At 31.1% G+C, this 16830-nt stretch overlaps 1 protein-coding gene across 10 annotated transcripts in view; it reads left to right on the plus strand.

Annotated features, from left to right (window-relative positions):
• The window catches only part of EPHA7 (EPH receptor A7), a 158549-nt gene that overhangs the window by 38915 nt on the left and 102804 nt on the right, over nucleotides 1-16830 (plus strand). For all 10 annotated transcript variants that reach the window (XM_039853316.1, XM_039853317.1, XM_039853318.1 and 7 more), the window contains exons 4-5: nucleotides 14972-15127; nucleotides 15962-16297. In XM_039853316.1, the coding sequence (XP_039709250.1) occupies nucleotides 14972-15127; nucleotides 15962-16297 (492 nt within the window). The remainder of the gene's footprint in view (nucleotides 1-14971; nucleotides 15128-15961; nucleotides 16298-16830) is intronic.

Here is a 16830-nt window from a genome sequence, read left to right on the forward strand (position 1 = left end):
AGCAAAGACTTATAAAGAATAGAATTGATGATGGAAATGTAAGAATAGGATGGACAAATAATTGTTTTGACAATCTGCCTCAAAGATGAAAGTAGAAAGTGCATGACTGCCTGAATCTTTGATTTGGGGCCCAGGATTAAAGAGTTGAAGAGGTTTTCATTTCCTGAAAGGCGGGTCTTCAGTTATAGGTTGTGCACTTGTGTATACATTCTTTATTTTTTCTCAGATGCATGCATTAGTATGGAAGACAGTGAATATTTATCTTATGATGGAAGGACATGGTTTTCCAGAAAATCAGCCACATATATTTCTGTAGATGGGGGAAGCATCTTCAACCTTCTCTTCTCATACATAATTATCAGTTGCTTTCTCAAAGGATTAATGTCAGTTGTTTGGCTGCAGACTACCAGTGCTGTATTAATATATGATAACGAAGCCACAATTTGCCACTTGAACACTGCTAGCGACGGAATATCACGCTTTCTGGAGCGTGTCCTCTCTCTCTGTTACTTCTTATCTTCAGATTTGTTATTAATTATGAGAAGACTCTACCTCCTTCTGCCTAACTTCTCTCATATCCACATATCATAAATTTCTTATAATAAAGGTTCCGGGGGCATACTAGCTTAGGGAAATAATGGCAGAAGTTCTAAAATAATATGATTTTTTTTTCCTTTTGTGATCATAAAGGAAGAGAATGGAAGATTTCATTTTTCTTAGTTGTCTTTAGAAAAAAAAGTCAAATTGCAGACGCAGACATGGCTGGAAAGTAGATTGATATTAAATTGTGTATGGATTATTACATCACTGTTAAGGATAGCAGAGATAAAACATGAACTGACTTGGAAAAAGTTGTATTATCGTAGAAATTTGTTCTTTTTTTATTACTTTTCCTTAGTGCTCGTGCTCTCTCTCGCTCTGTGGTTCTTTTTATAGTGAAATATTTTATCTGTAATAGCTGCCTGCAAGATACTGGAGCTTTTCTTGACCCTTTCAAATCTGAGTTTTTATCAGTCATTCTTATGTTGTTTTATTTTGGTATCACTTGGCAAGTTACACAGAGTGAAATGTGTGATTGACATATTTCTTTTTATTGTGGAGTATACGTAGAGTTGTAGCTCTACCTAAATAACATACTAACAAAATAAGTTTATCTAGAACAAAAACAACAGAAAGGAAAATAGGTTAATTTTCAAAAACTATTTTTAATGATGTTATTTTAGATAAACATGATTTTTTTAGTTGAAACTGTTAAAGGAAATCCTAAGTTGAAACTTTCAGACATTTAGATATATGATTTACATATTCAGGCAGTTAAACAGATTGTTTGTAAAAATATTGGAGAATATTGAGATGATTTGTATATTATAGTGGAAGCAAATTATCTTAATTTTTTTAAAAAAATGTTTTTTGCTATGTTAACATACTGATAATTACATTAACTGGCATGTACAAAGTATTTAGTATGTACTAGGCACTGTTATAAATTCTTTAATCCACATAGCAATTCTATTTGGAAAAACAAATATTGTTATTCTCAGGCAGTTCTTTTACTTATAGTGATCTAGCGGTAGGTCTAACATTTGAACCTAGGGTTTGAACCCAAGGTGTTCGGTTCCATAGCCTGCATTCTTAAAGACTCTTCTCTACTGTTTTATAAACTTTTTCTTATTTATTAGTACATGTTCACACATACAAATTTCTTCAATCTTGGCAAATAAAATTGCCGCTTACATAAATATATGCAAAACACCAACATTCTGGGCATTATTAAAGACTTACTAAAGCATGACACTCAGATGAAAGGCTTCAAAGGACCAAACTCACAAAATATAAAGGAAATATAATGAACACTTTTATAGTTAATTGGAAGAACATGATAAGTATCTTGTAAGATTATAATGTGGATATATCATACCCAGCATGTGATATATAAAGATAAAGATATAGACATAGACAAAAATCCTATCTATAGTACTTAATTATAGGAATGGGGTCAGATAAAGCTTCACTAAGGATGGGTGGTTTGGAATTTTAGCAAATATATTTGTAATGAATTTTAGCAAATATATTTGTAATGAATCTTCCTCAAGAAGTTAAGCACCTCATAGCTAACTCCTTGATATAAATATCTCTAAATTTGAGCTTGACTCTAAAAAAATAAAAAGTAATATTTTACTTAAATACCTTTTGTGAGACTCCATGTTATTTTTGTGCTTTCTGTGGTTGGTAATTTAATATTCTATAATGCGTGTTATTTGGTGGTATAACTTAGGTAGGAATTTTATAAGGATGTAATGACAATATCAGGTAAGAACAATCAATGTACCTTATCTTGATTTAAAAAAATAACCTGTTTCCTTCAAATTCTAATTTTGTTAAACCTTTTATAGCACTCCACCACCGTCTATTTATATGATAAGAGAAAGATTTCATTTTGAGAAAATTAAGAACTTCAAAACCTGTATTGACACTGTGGCTAGATATGTTCCTTTAATATCTGTAACTTGAAAAGGTTTATCTTTTAAGCTTCTTACTTAAAGGACTACTAATTTAAACTACAAAGTAACCATGTCGAGAGTGACAAAATAAATAGTCATATTCTTACAAGGTTAGTCCTCTCTCCTTTGGCAAGGATCACCCTTAGTCTTGTCATGCCATAGGTATTAATGCTCATTATGGTGAAATGAAATAAAAGCACATGAAGATGTTCAAGCATCAGATACCCCATTTTTCCATTGGTATACATCGTCTCACAAAGGTGTTTTTTTCACAGATTATTATACAATATTAGATTATCCCTAAATTACATAGAACTAAGTCAATCTCAACTTGGCTTCTAGACATTTTGTTTATTTAGACATATATACAACTAGTATTCTTATCAGTCTTTTGTTGAACATATACACCAAAGGGCAACTCAACTTAAATGTTGAAAAAAATATATTCTGAACATATCATCTGACCCATTCCACCTGGTCATTATTTTTCTGTGACAGTATGTCTTCACAGTGTATCATATTCTTTTTTTCTGTATATTCTTCACCATTTCTTTTGAGTGCAGTCTTTGAGCTGCTTCTTTCTTTCCTTCTTATCTGTATTATGATTGGTATAAATTTATATTTTTCCAAACCTTTATATTAATTTTGAGATGATTTGATTATAATTAATTAGGAAGATTTTATGCTTTATCAGCTTTCTGTACATAATATTATATTACAACATCATTAGTGTAGAAGTACAATCAACTATTATATTCTAGATAATTTTCAACAAATTTTTCATTTGAAAATGTACACATTTACATTATTATCCTTTACCTTGAGATTTAAGTTTTAACTTGAAAAAAGTGAAATATTACATATACATATAAATAGGCTTTAACCTTTAGTTTTGTCATGCCTCTCACCCCATAGGTCATTGGCAAAATGAATTAATTTATCTTAGCAACACATGAAATTGGGAAAAAAAATGTACAGAAGGGTGTGTGTGTATATATATGTGTGTGTATACACACACATACACACACACACACACAAACATATATATATATATACACACCCTTCTGTACATTTTTCCCAATTTCATGTGTGTGTGTATACACACACACACGCACACACACACACACATATATGCACACATATATATGGTTGTGCTCATGTAATAGCACATTGTATTAAAATTAGTTTTTTGTTTACAATAATCATTTTTAAAATTTAAAAGACAACCAGTAAAAAATAAATTGAAGTAATTTTTCATAATGTAAGGCATCAGTGATATTTCTGTGTTTTCCAATAGAAATGTAAATTACAAAAAAAAAAATTATTTTAATAGTGGCCTGTCTAGTTTCAAATCAGTAACAGAAATGAAAGAATTTGTGTACACTCTAGAATATAGCAAATCTAGTTATCTAAAACTAGAATATTCTTGTTTTTGAGTTCAGAGGATGAGTTAGTTATTCTTAAAAAAAAGGAACTAAATTAGATGTCTTGCATATCTAACAACTATGTTTTCTAGACTTCACTAAAAACGTATGAAATGATATTCTAGTAGTACCTACATTATTTGTTTGCAAAATACTGTGGATGCAAAATGGAGAGGATATAGATAGAACTGTGTCAGATTATTTGCTTTGTGTGGTGATAAAAATTAGTGATGAATTGATTTTCTATTATTAAGGAGAAGAAAGTATGCGAATCCACTTAGAGAATTTTACTATTTTATATCTAATAATTCTGCTTATCTCATATATATGTAAATGCATACATAGACATATATATAATACATGTCTATGTATGTATATATGTTTGCTTTGTGTGTGTGTACAGTGCACTTCTCTTTTGAAAAAAAGATTGAGCTCAACATCATTTGTTGTAAGGATTTATTCTGCCTATTATTTCTTTTATTTCTAAAAATTAAGGATTGAATGAATCTCCTCATTGCATCTTTTTTGAATGTCATGCTTCAGGGTAAACTGATTTTTTTATGATCTTCAGAAAATTTTCCACTGACATAACAGAAATGATTATTTATCTCCCCACATGTTCAAATGGCCTTAAACTGCTTTAAGATTATTTGCTTCACAAGACAGTATTGATCCACATTTTATAACTGACTAAATAAGGGGGAAACATAATCTTTATAAAATAGCTAAGAAGAATGCTTTAACTGATGATTTTGTTTTAATCATTTTTGAAATCACTGCTGAAAACTGATAGTGAAAATCCATGAGACTACTTGAAATGGAAGGACTGCTTTTTATTTTAAGAGTTTAAGATGTAGTAATTATTTTATTCTGGCTATGAATCTTTTCTACAGATATGTAGATTTAAGTATATTGTAGGAGAAAGGCTTGTTATTTAGTCATCACTCACAAAATAATCTAATTTTAATTATTTGAATTGAACTAAAATGTTCATTAAACATAATGAAATTGTAGGCATTTGTATTTATATGCATATATCTTGTCTAGATGAAATTTTTGAATTTGAAGTAACCTGCCCTTACAGAATATTCTGATAATGCCAAATCCACTATTAGCCTCATCGAAAAATAAACCAATAATTGCCACAAATAGCTCTCCAGTTTATATATAATTGGTCAGTTGTATGTCCCTATACACATTTCCTGCACGTCTACCTGTGCTGGGTAGTTTTCTCACTGAGTAATTTCTCACAATGATGAAATTACTTAAGCTACAGCTTTGGCAGGAAAGGTGACTTTAGAGTCAACATTCACCATTGAAATACAAGATAATTGATAATTAAGCACATTGTAAAGGAAACAAGTTAAGGCACAATATTTATAATTTATATGAGTGATTTCATATGAAATATCAGAAACGTAATTAGCTTAAGCACATAATCAAATGATTATATATACTATTTCATGTTAGGTCAAAGGTAATATAATATTTAGATATCATCATATTTGTCTTTTATCACATAAAAATTTGGTCTATTGCCTGGCATAATGCAAAGAGTAGGCAAACAATTATTTAGTCAAGGAATGAATGAGTAATTTGGCTATATTTGCCTAATAATTAATTTGTATTTCTTGTTCACATATACATCTCAAAATGGGGAAGTGGCTCAGTGTTGACTAGGGGTAGAAAGTAGAGTGAGATCAAAACTTTGCATGAGAATTCACATTGTGAAATAATCATAATAGTTAACCATTTATTGAGCGCTTATTCCCCACTAGACACTGTGCTAAGTTCTGCACATGAATTATGTACTTCAATTCACAACAATCTTAGAGATTATCTTATTATTAGGTTTCTCTGCTATAGATATGGAAAAACTGGGCCCAGAGAACTTAAGCAAATTTACAAAGTCACCCAGCTAGTACATGCTGGAGGGGAAGCCAAACTCATAATTTATACAAAGGACAAGCTATATTACACCTTACATGATGAAATTAACACTAGCTATCATTCAGAATATAAGTTTTATCTTTTAAAAAATGTTGTTTTAAAAATGATTGTGTTAAAACAAGAATATTAATCTTTCATGATAGGAATTCTCATTCATATAGTTTACATTATTTTGTGTATGTACAGCATGCATTGTAACCTTTCTCGATCGATGTTTTCAGAACTGTGAGGAATAATTTATCATGAGAGTGAATAATAAAGAAATTAAAAAGCATAATAAATATAAGAAAAATACTTGAAAATAAAGTTGACAGTAATCCAAAATCTTCTTAACACCAATTACTGTTTAAGAACTCTCCTTGTCGCAGCCTCTTGTTCATAATGACATGACTTCAAGGAAATCTTTTAGAAAAATTAAATAATACCATCATAAATGAGCCACATTTCTTAGTTACTACAAATAAGTAATGCAGAGTTTGAATTTGGTCAGCTAGCTTCCTCTAATTTAAGTGTTTTTATTCCATGGTGACCCCACAATTATACTATTTTGCTATAGACTTAAATTAGACTTCAGGTTACTGTATTTTAGTTCTTTTCTAGTGGAGTTACTAAATCCTGAGATTTCACTTTGTTTTCTTTATCTGTAGGTTGATCTCTTAGAATGAACCTCTGAGGACAATATTAAGATCCAAACGGTCTGATTTCATTTTGAATCTTTCCTTTTGTAGGAGTTGATTTTTAAGTGATTTGCATAATTTTAAAATTTCATTTCTAGATCCTTACTTGCAGGAATCAGAACGACTGTGCATATCTCTGGGAAAACGAACAGGGTTTGACAACAGAGGCACAGTGAGAGTTAGGGGTGAATCGTTAGGCAAAGGGATCCCTGACACGGGTACATCTCGGTCAGGGATTGTATACAGGGTCCAGACAGCCCTTTTAGAACCTCTTTCACACTCTGGCTTGAGGCATCACTGAAAGACTAAGAGTGTGTGTGTTGCTTTTGGAGTTTTGAGAGTTTGGTGATGGTTTGTGTTTTTAAAGCATTTCATTGAAGACATTGTAGGAATTTTAACAGCTAGATGACTGATTACCGTGTTATCGTTAAAAAAAAAAAAACCTTTTGTAAATAGAAATATTAAAATGACTAGTATGTCTATAGCATTTAATAATTAATAACAAGGAAACAAGAACATTGAAGCCCAGGAATATGAAGACTTTGTCCAAATTACCTGCAAGTAAGCAGTGAAGTGGATTTGAACACAGATAGTTTTATTAAAACCCAGTTCTATTTTACTGTATCACATTGCTTCGTTAAAGTAGCCTAATATTGATAAAGTAGAATAAGAATACAAAAGAGATTTTGAATGTTTAGTGACATCAGAATTACAGTGACATTCCAGTAAAATAAAGAGTATTTTAATGCCAGATCTCAGCAAAATTCTAGCATATTTCAAACTGATAATTTAATAAAGGAGAAAAAATTGTACTTAATAATGCTTTGTTTTATTTCCTTTTACAGTCTAAAAATCTTAAAAATGAAACTTTTAAAACATTCTTATTTTATATTTGTTTCCTTTTCACTATATATGATCAATAAAACATTATGTACTCAAATAACAAATAAATAACATATTTGTAATGCCTTAAAGTTAATTTTGCTTTTTAGCTTTAAAAATCCCCAATTATTTTCAGCGCCTGGGTGCCTGTTATCACAAACTTTATATTGTTGCATCGTTTCTTTTCTAAACTCTTGAAAGTTAGTTGTAGGATAATTTTGGATGGTGCCTCACAAACTGTAATATACTCATTACATCATGTTGTTTTTTATCCTCCCTACCCACTGTTCATTCTCAATGTGAAAAATCATAGCATATCAGTGACAGGAGGTCTGGCTTTTAGGCAGACTTTTGTAATTATTCCCACCAAGGCACTGTCAATAGGATTAAAATACAGGATTTGGATCTGTCCATCCTAGATGAGGTCAGTACTTTGCGCAGTGGGAATACTATTTCTACAAGCTGTGTTTTCCCTTTTGTATTATAGAAGCATAGACATTAATATGACACAAATATTTGAAAGCTCCTATGGAAACAGACTAGCTTTGCCTGAATTAAGTAAAATGTCCATCTGCAATAAATAAAATAACAGCATTCATTAGAATCCCTAACTGTGGATGTTTGTAGATTCTACAATAATATTGAAGTCCAAAAACTTTCAATTATGAAACAATCTACTTATAGTTCATAATTAATAAACTTTTTGCAGCTGCATCACTGTGGCCGGAAACATCTGCAAAATCTCATATGTTACAGACACATACACATAATTCCTTCAGAAAAAGTTCAATTGTGCTTAAAATCATGGGTCTGGAAACAGAGTAAGACCTGAAGACACGGAGTCTAGCTGTATTCAGTTCATGGGAGGAGAATGAGAGGGGGAGGAAACCAGCCCTTGTCTGGCAAAGTGATGTGAGTAAAAATTAAGTGTTTTTAAGGCCTATTCAGATTTACTCAAAATTTGCTTTGTATATAATGTATCAAAAGTCTCCCCCAAATATAAAGATTGGTATTTATAAGAATCTATAAGAATCTGTTAAGTTATAAAATTGCTACTCCTCAGATAAAGATAAATTACTATTTATGTAATACTAAAAGTAACAAATGGGTAAAATGAATATATCGATTATAGATTTTCCAAATTTTAAAATAATTCATAGTTAATTTTTATATCTAGATACAGCTTTATAAAACAGATAAATATAGAATATATGTGTTAGAAAGGCAAAGTGATATGTGTTAGAAAGGCAAAAAACAGATAAAATGTGTTTTTTTTTTTTTTTTTGCTTACGTAGATGTTTGAAGTTGCATTGATGGATTTTATAATATATAACAGTTTTACTGAGCTGTAATTCACATACCATATAATTCACCCATTAAAATGAACAATGCAGTGGGGTTTTTTTGGTATAGTCTTAAAGTTATACAACTATCACTACAAATTAATTTTAGAACATTTGCATCACCCCAAAAAGAAACTCTGTACTCATTAACAGTCACTTGCCACTTCTTCTCACTATCCCATCCCTTAGCAGCCACTAATCTACTTTGTCTCAATAGATTTGTCCATTCTGAATATTTCATATAAACAGAATAATATAATATGTGATCTTTTGTTACTGGATTCTTTCACATAGCATTATATTTTCGAGGTTCATCCATACTGTATCATGTGTCAACATTTAACTCCTTTTGATTATTGAATAATATTCCATTGTGTTTATTCATTTATTGATGGATATTTGTGTTGTTTCCACTTTTTTGACTAATATGAATAATTCTGCTATGAACATTTGTGTGCTTGTTTTTTGTGTCATATGTGTTTTCACCTCTCTTAGGTATATACCCAGGAGTGGAATTGTTGCATAATATGGTAACTATATTCACCTTTTGAAGAACTGCCAGTTCTTGCAAAGTGGCTGCAACATTTTACATTCCTAACAGCAGTGTATAAGGGTTGTGATTTCTCCATATTCTTATCAACATTTGTTTCATCTGTCTTTTTTATTATAGCCATCCTTCTTGGCATAAGTGATATCTCATTATGCTTTTGTTTTGTATTTCTCTTATGGCTAATAATGTTGAGCATCTTTTTTGAGTGTTTCTTGGCCATTTGTATCTCCCATAGAGAAATATCTATATAGATTCTTTGCCTATTTATTGGTTGTCTTATTAATGAATTTTAATTTTAATGTTTATTTTTCTTAATATCTAATTTGTTACTTTTCTAAATTATACCTCATTTTACATCCCTCATCAATTTTTTTTTGGAGCTATTTTGTTATCATGCATTCTTTAGAGACTTTTATGGTCTGAGAAAAGATCTGGAACCTCCAGAATAATGATTCTGGAAACCTGGAAAACTTTTAAAACATAGAAATGTCTAGGCTCTAGGAATGATTCAGTTACTGTGATAGGGCCAAGGCATTAGTGTCTTTTCAAAATATTGCTAATGTGCAGTCATGGAGCATAGTTAAGACAATGGAGTATCAGTGCCTTAAAGTCCAGGATGATGTCAGATATGTCTGAGATTAAAATCAAGCTTAAGATTTCCTAAAAAAATATCCCATTAAGAACCAGGAAATCTTTCTTGGACGTAGAAGAATTTTAGAAGTATCTGGATTTTCTGGGATAACCGGTCAGTGAGAGAGGGTCCTTAGAAATATAATCAGATAGGATATTACTCCAGCTTACCCTTATAATAAAACCGAAAGAACCAGAGCAAGTCTGACTATCTGTACTCTCATTCAAAAGGAAGAGATATTCCATTTCACCTATTGCTTAGCCTAAAGGTGGAGATTTGTCTGTGGCTTTTAGGGATGGCCTTTAGAACTGTTCATTGAGAACACAGAATTGTTACACCAGTACTGTGATTGTCTCACAGACTGCCTCATGCAAATATATACTCAAAGACTTGGCATCTTGTTGCTTAAACGCTTAACATCTATTGACAACTATGGAATATGTGATTGTTAGTAGAGTTTAATTGAGATTCAGAATATAAGAATTTAGTATCAACTCTCTTATGTATTTAAATAACTTCAAAATTTTGTTGCAGTAATATAATTTTTAAGCAATTAATTTGTAAATGGGAAACTCTATTGACTTTTGTGTTCCTTTGAAAATAATTTAAATTCCAACTATTGTCCGGACCAATTTAGTTACATGCGGACAGTATTCTTAATTAAAAATAATTAAAATTAAATATAATTACATTTATTTTATTACAGTAGATAACTACAACAGATCCTGTAAAATAGTATATTGTAATATAATTTAGTGGATATATTACAGTAGATAATATTGATACTGATACTGTCTAGGAAACAAGTTTCATGTGCTTCCTAAATTTCCTTTTTTTTTTTCCGGTGGTTTTCCATTTAAAGAATGGACTAAATGAAAACTTGCTAAGTGCATGAAATCTGACAAGATCATGGTTCTTGGCTCTAGGAAAATGAAGTTACGTAATGCTATTCATTAAGGCCTTAACGACTGGAAGAAAAGAAAAGCAGTTAAAAGAATCAATTTTAGGCCTTTGGGATAACACTGGAAAAAATATTATTACTAAAATAATACGTGAAAATTTGTTTTTACAAAAGTAATGAAATATTGCAAACGAATTTTATACATATTCCTAATTTTCATCAATATAATGAAACATTACCTTAAAACAATGTTCAGGTTAAAAAACAAAAATATCGAAAGGGAGGAAACTAAAATGATGTATTTCTTATTGTATCTAACTTTACCATAGGCACGTACTATATTAATTAAAGTTTAGTTTGAGTTCAAATGCTATTGAACAAATGGAGAGATAAGGCAAAAGAAAAAAAGTTTTGAAACTGCTATTGCACAATTCCTAGAAAGTTATTTTTGTATGGTTTGTAGTTATATGTGAAGGGAATTTATATTTGAGATTTCAGAAGGCATTAACCCCTACAAACTTTTTTACTAATACTTTTTAGAAGACCAGCTGCATTTATGCAGAGGAGAAATTGCCTTGATTTCCATGTAGCCTTTTTGGGAGCAGTTAGGGAACTCCTCTAGTTCTTCCTTATGTGGTTGACTCTCAGATATGCCACTTTACCCCCGTTTTTCTCACTGAATATTTTACTCAAGCTATTTTGTGTAGATATCTTGTCTAGAAATTTAATTTTAAAAGCATCTGTTACTTCCTTCCCAAATTTTTTAACTACCTAATTGCTCACTATTATCCTAAGAGACACAGCTTATGTTGTTGCATGTTCTGAGCTTAACTCTTAACACCATAGTTCCAAAGATTTGTGTAGTAGTCTCCTGTTATCTACATGGGGTACATTCCAAGATCTCCAATGGATGTCCAAAACCCGTGGATCATACTGAATCCTATAAATAATATTTTATTCCTATATGTACATACTTATAATAAATTTTAATTTATAAATTAGGAACAGTAAGAAATTAGCAATAACTAACAATAAAATGGAATAATTATAGCAATATATTGTAATAAAAGTTATGTGAATGTGGGTTTCTCTCTTTCCCCCTCTCTCAAAATCCTGTTGTACTGTAGTAACCCTTATGCTAATATGAGATGATGCAGTATTTATGAGATGAAGTGAGGTGAATGAAGTAGGTGATGTGACATTTGTTAGGCTGCTGTTGACCTTCTGACAGTACATCAGAAGGAGGATCATCTGCTTGGGGTGATCTTGAATCATGGAGGATACCAGATGACCATGGGTAACTAACTGAAACCATGGTAAGCAAAACCACAGAAAGCAAAAGCATGGATAAGGGGTGAGAGGACACAGTACTTATTTTTAATGACTCTAAATTAATAATTTCCTTAGAGGTTAAGTGAAAACTGTCATGTTACAACTCATTATTTTCAATATTAACTGAACCGAAAGAGAATATTACTTGAAAGAAAAAAATGTTAAGACTTTTATGACCACATTTTTCCAGGATTGCCTCTATCATTATCTATTTAATAATAGCCATACATGTACTCCATAATTTCGCAGGCATTATCAGTACCAAAATTAATAGTGAAATTGAGAATACCTATTTAATGTCTCTTCTGTAAGTTGTGCTAGGATATTATTTCATAGTTATCTAAATTAAAATAATAGCTTTAAATTAGTAAAGGGCATAATAAAAGACCCATTGAAAATTAATTTTTAGTGTTGCTAAAGCCCTTGAGAACCATTAAATATGAGCCAAACTGGCTCATTCTGCAGTCAAGGCTGATGGAATAGCATATGGCTGAGTATCAGTAGTCCTGTGTTCTAAATCCAGTTTTAACCTAGACAAACAGAATTATTTGAAGAACTCAGGTTACTTTTGCTTCAAATCTGTTTTTCCATCTGTTAAAGTGGTAACAGAATTTAATGTAATTTGAAAGTTGAGTGATAAGGATTTTAAATTTCTCTACATTAGGTACCATATATATTCTGCAAATCATGTATGTTGAGCAAAAATGCACATCCTTATTTGTGAGAAAAATGGGAGTAAGCCTTTAGTTAGAGGCTTTTATTTGCAAAGGGAGAATGAGGATTCTGAGGCTTTCCACTAGATAGTTTGCTGCCTTACCTTGTAAATGTTAAATCATGTTGCTATTGTGTTCTCCATGTCCCTGCTTCCTAACCTCCTCTCCCTGTAAAAAGTAAGTAAATACATAATATCATTAAAGACTCAGCATATACCTCTCTCTCTCTCTCTTTCCTCCTCCCCCTCTCTCTTTCCTCTCTATCTCTGTTTCTGTCTTTCACTTTTTTAATTATCGGGTCTTAATGTTATCAAGCTGCAGGTTGTAAAATATTGCCTTCTCTATTTTATGGATGCTCTATCTGACCATTGAATTACAGATAATACATAGAACAAGAAGCAGTGAATACGTAAATGAATTTCCATTCTGGTAAATTCTTTATCCTACCAGGTAACCATTCTTTTGTGTGGCAAGATCATATCTTTAGAAACATTTTTAAGTGTTATATTTTTGTTATATTATTTTGTAATCAATCTCATTGTTCTTTTTGTGCCTTAGATTTTTAGTAATTGCTACTGAAAATTGCTAATGTGAATATGCATTAAGCTTCTTTGCCTAACATATTGTGAGTGTTTTCCTCTTGTATGAATTGAGAGAGCCGACTAAAAGCAAACTAACTTCTGAGGGCAGTAGTGGATCTTATATTTACAAAGAGATGATTGTAGTTCTGTGTCCCTATCTATCACTTATCTATCATAATATAACATATCTTTAAATTAAGTTTCTAAGTTATCTAAAATATTTTGTTCATATTAAACAGCCTATATTCTGGAAACTCAGAAGATGATTCTGAACTTTCAATTATATCAGAATTATGCATTAAATATTCAACATGTGAATAAAACTAGAGAATGACTCAACTTTTTTCTGGAGAATATAACCATCTTGATTAGATAGGATTGTTTTTCCCATCCAGGAGTGAAAATGTGGTTAAATTACTGAATAATGCCCAAGTTGGCAACATTAAATAAACTTGAATATAATAAATTAAAAGTTATAATTGAATTTTTGTTAAAGACTCATGAATCTTTACAGATATGGTTTATTAATTTCTATTTGAAAGTCACTAAAACTTAGATATGCACTTAATAAATATGAAGGATACATTGAATTTAACATATTCAATGTATAATACCATCTATTAGTAAAAAATATTGAAACAATGAAAATTTAATATGCTAAATTTTATTGAAGACATATATATATAACAAATAGGATCTAAGTGAGTAAAAGCAACTTCAGTAGGAGGTTATAGAGATGTTTTCTGTACCTGTCTATTTGTTGCTCTGTGTTAGTGTGACTGTACCCTAAGTCTCTCTCAGCAAAGGAGAAATAGTCCCCATCTGTTTACAAGGCTTTCTGCTTAATTCCGGTAAAATAGGTTTCTACCTATTCATGACATTTCACTATTTTAAGTAATAAGGAAATTTCACTTAGTGGAAAACAACCTTGTAAATTGGTTGCAATTATATCTTAAAGTTTCCTGAAAATTCGGACGAAATACATTTTCTATCATTTTCAGATGAAATTTTTACATGATTATGATTTCTCGTAGTGATTAAAATTATTTTAATATTTTATTATAAATCAAATTAACACATGAAAAGTTAATTTACAGCTATATTTGATAATAAAAACATAACTTTAAAGTGTGTTAGTGCAGATCAACAAATAAGTTAATTATATTGAAATAGAGTTACCCTGGATCAAATATCCTAAGATTTTGTCTAGATAAATTAGGCTTGTGTTTAGTTTGGGACTCTAGACTTTGGACTGTGGCAGCTACAGGTACACGTTTGCTGTATCGCTTGGTTCTTTTTATTTTGTTTTAAAATGTAGTAATATAAAATCGAGTTATTGATATACACTAAAACAAAATTGTATCAGAAAGAGCTTGTTTTTTCACAAATCGAATTTCATATTTTATTCTTTGCTCAATATTACTAAAATTTAAAAACAGGTCTATTTGAGCTCATGTTTCGTTTTCACTTTCTTTTGCACACCTAGCTTGTGGCCGTGGGTTCTACAAATCTTCCTCTCAAGATCTTCAGTGCTCTCGTTGTCCAACTCACAGTTTTTCTGATAAAGAAGGCTCCTCAAGATGTGAATGTGAGGATGGGTACTATAGGGCTCCATCTGACCCACCATATGTTGCATGCACAAGTAAGTTCATAACAGTAAAGTTGAGGTTTTTCAGATCCCTTCCATTGGTTTGTATTATTGTAGCATCATTGAGATAGGCATTGGATTTGTGAATACATTCTTAGTTATTAAATATTTAAACATTTTTCATCTACTGATAAGGCAGAACAATAGCATAAAATAGATATATCTTGCATCAATTTTAATTTTATGTCTGCAAAATCAAGAAGCCTTTTAATATTTTCACATTTAATAGGAATTATAAATAAAATGTACAAGTTAGTTAAGTCTTACAGGTATATGAAATGTGATTAAAAAGTAAAGGTTTCTGAATTAAAATTCCATCACTAAGTAGAGCAGATCTCACATCTTGGTTCTTCGATTAATGAATGTTTGAGAGACCTGAATCTAAAGCCAATTCTAGGCACTCATGTCAGTCATTCTTGAGCACATTAAAAATGAATAAATGTATTCTCTTTTATATGGTTAAAAGGAAAACTATTTTTAAACAACCGTACAACTGTTTTCTTACGTGCATTAACTGTTCTTTTTTTTAATTGCTTGAAAGGAAAACAGCTAAAGACCATGGCTAATGTACAAAGATAGTTGTTATCCTGTTTTCATTTGACATATTAAATGGAAAATAAATAAAGCCTCTTGCCAAGTGAATTCAAGGAGGCTTTTATATGGCTTCTCTAGGAAAGGTAATGAAATGTTTATGTGAAAGAAAGCATTTCAACTAGTTTTCTGTATGGTAATTGAGCCACTAGCTTAATGCCCCACACAGATCCTTTTTTTTTTTTTTGCTTTTTTTCTATTTTTGTTTATTTGTTTGTTTATTTTTGGTTTCCAAAGGGCCTCCATCTGCACCACAGAACCTCATTTTCAACATCAACCAAACCACAGTGAGTTTGGAATGGAGTCCTCCTGCAGACAACGGGGGAAGAAATGATGTGACCTACAGAATATTATGTAAGAGGTGCAGTTGGGAGCAGGGTGAATGTGTGCCCTGTGGGAGTAACATTGGATACATGCCCCAGCAGACTGGATTAGAGGATAACTATGTCACTGTCATGGACCTGCTAGCCCACGCTAATTATACTTTTGAAGTTGAAGCTGTAAATGGGGTTTCTGACTTAAGCCGCTCCCAGAGGCTCTTTGCAGCTGTCAGTATCACCACTGGTCAAGCAGGTATGTTTTTGTTTTTGTCTTTACTAAGTGAATAATGTTACTATGTAACTGAGGTGTCTCACTTGAATATTTAGTTAGCGTGGCTACACAAAACTCAATTATTCCAGCTTGTTGATTATTCACACCTTTAACTTTTCTTTGTTATTTCTCCTGTTGCCTGTTAAACCGTTACTAGACTCATTAACATCTCCTCCAGAGATCTGGCAGGAGAAATAAAAGGGATAAATTGTAAACCAGTTAAGACTGTTCTAAGACAAGCAACTGTGTTAAAAGATCTAGGGGAGGAGAGTGAAAATATTGGATAAAATTAAATGTAAGATATTTCTGGCATTTTTTACCTTTTTATGTGATATATGCTCACGATCAAAGTCTGCATGATAATTAGGAATAATGAAAGAGTTGATTGAACTGTCTCACATAGTGTTAACCAATTTTTTTTTTACCACATAGAATGTGATATTTTTAATATATAGCAAGTCTGCATTAATTTACATGGAATTTTAAGTTCATCAGTAGGATTTGTGATCATATTA

Source organism: Pteropus medius, unplaced genomic scaffold (genome assembly GCF_902729225.1).
Source record: "Pteropus medius unplaced genomic scaffold, Ma_sr-lr_union100, whole genome shotgun sequence".
Classification (NCBI taxonomy): Eukaryota; Metazoa; Chordata; class Mammalia; order Chiroptera; family Pteropodidae; genus Pteropus; species Pteropus medius.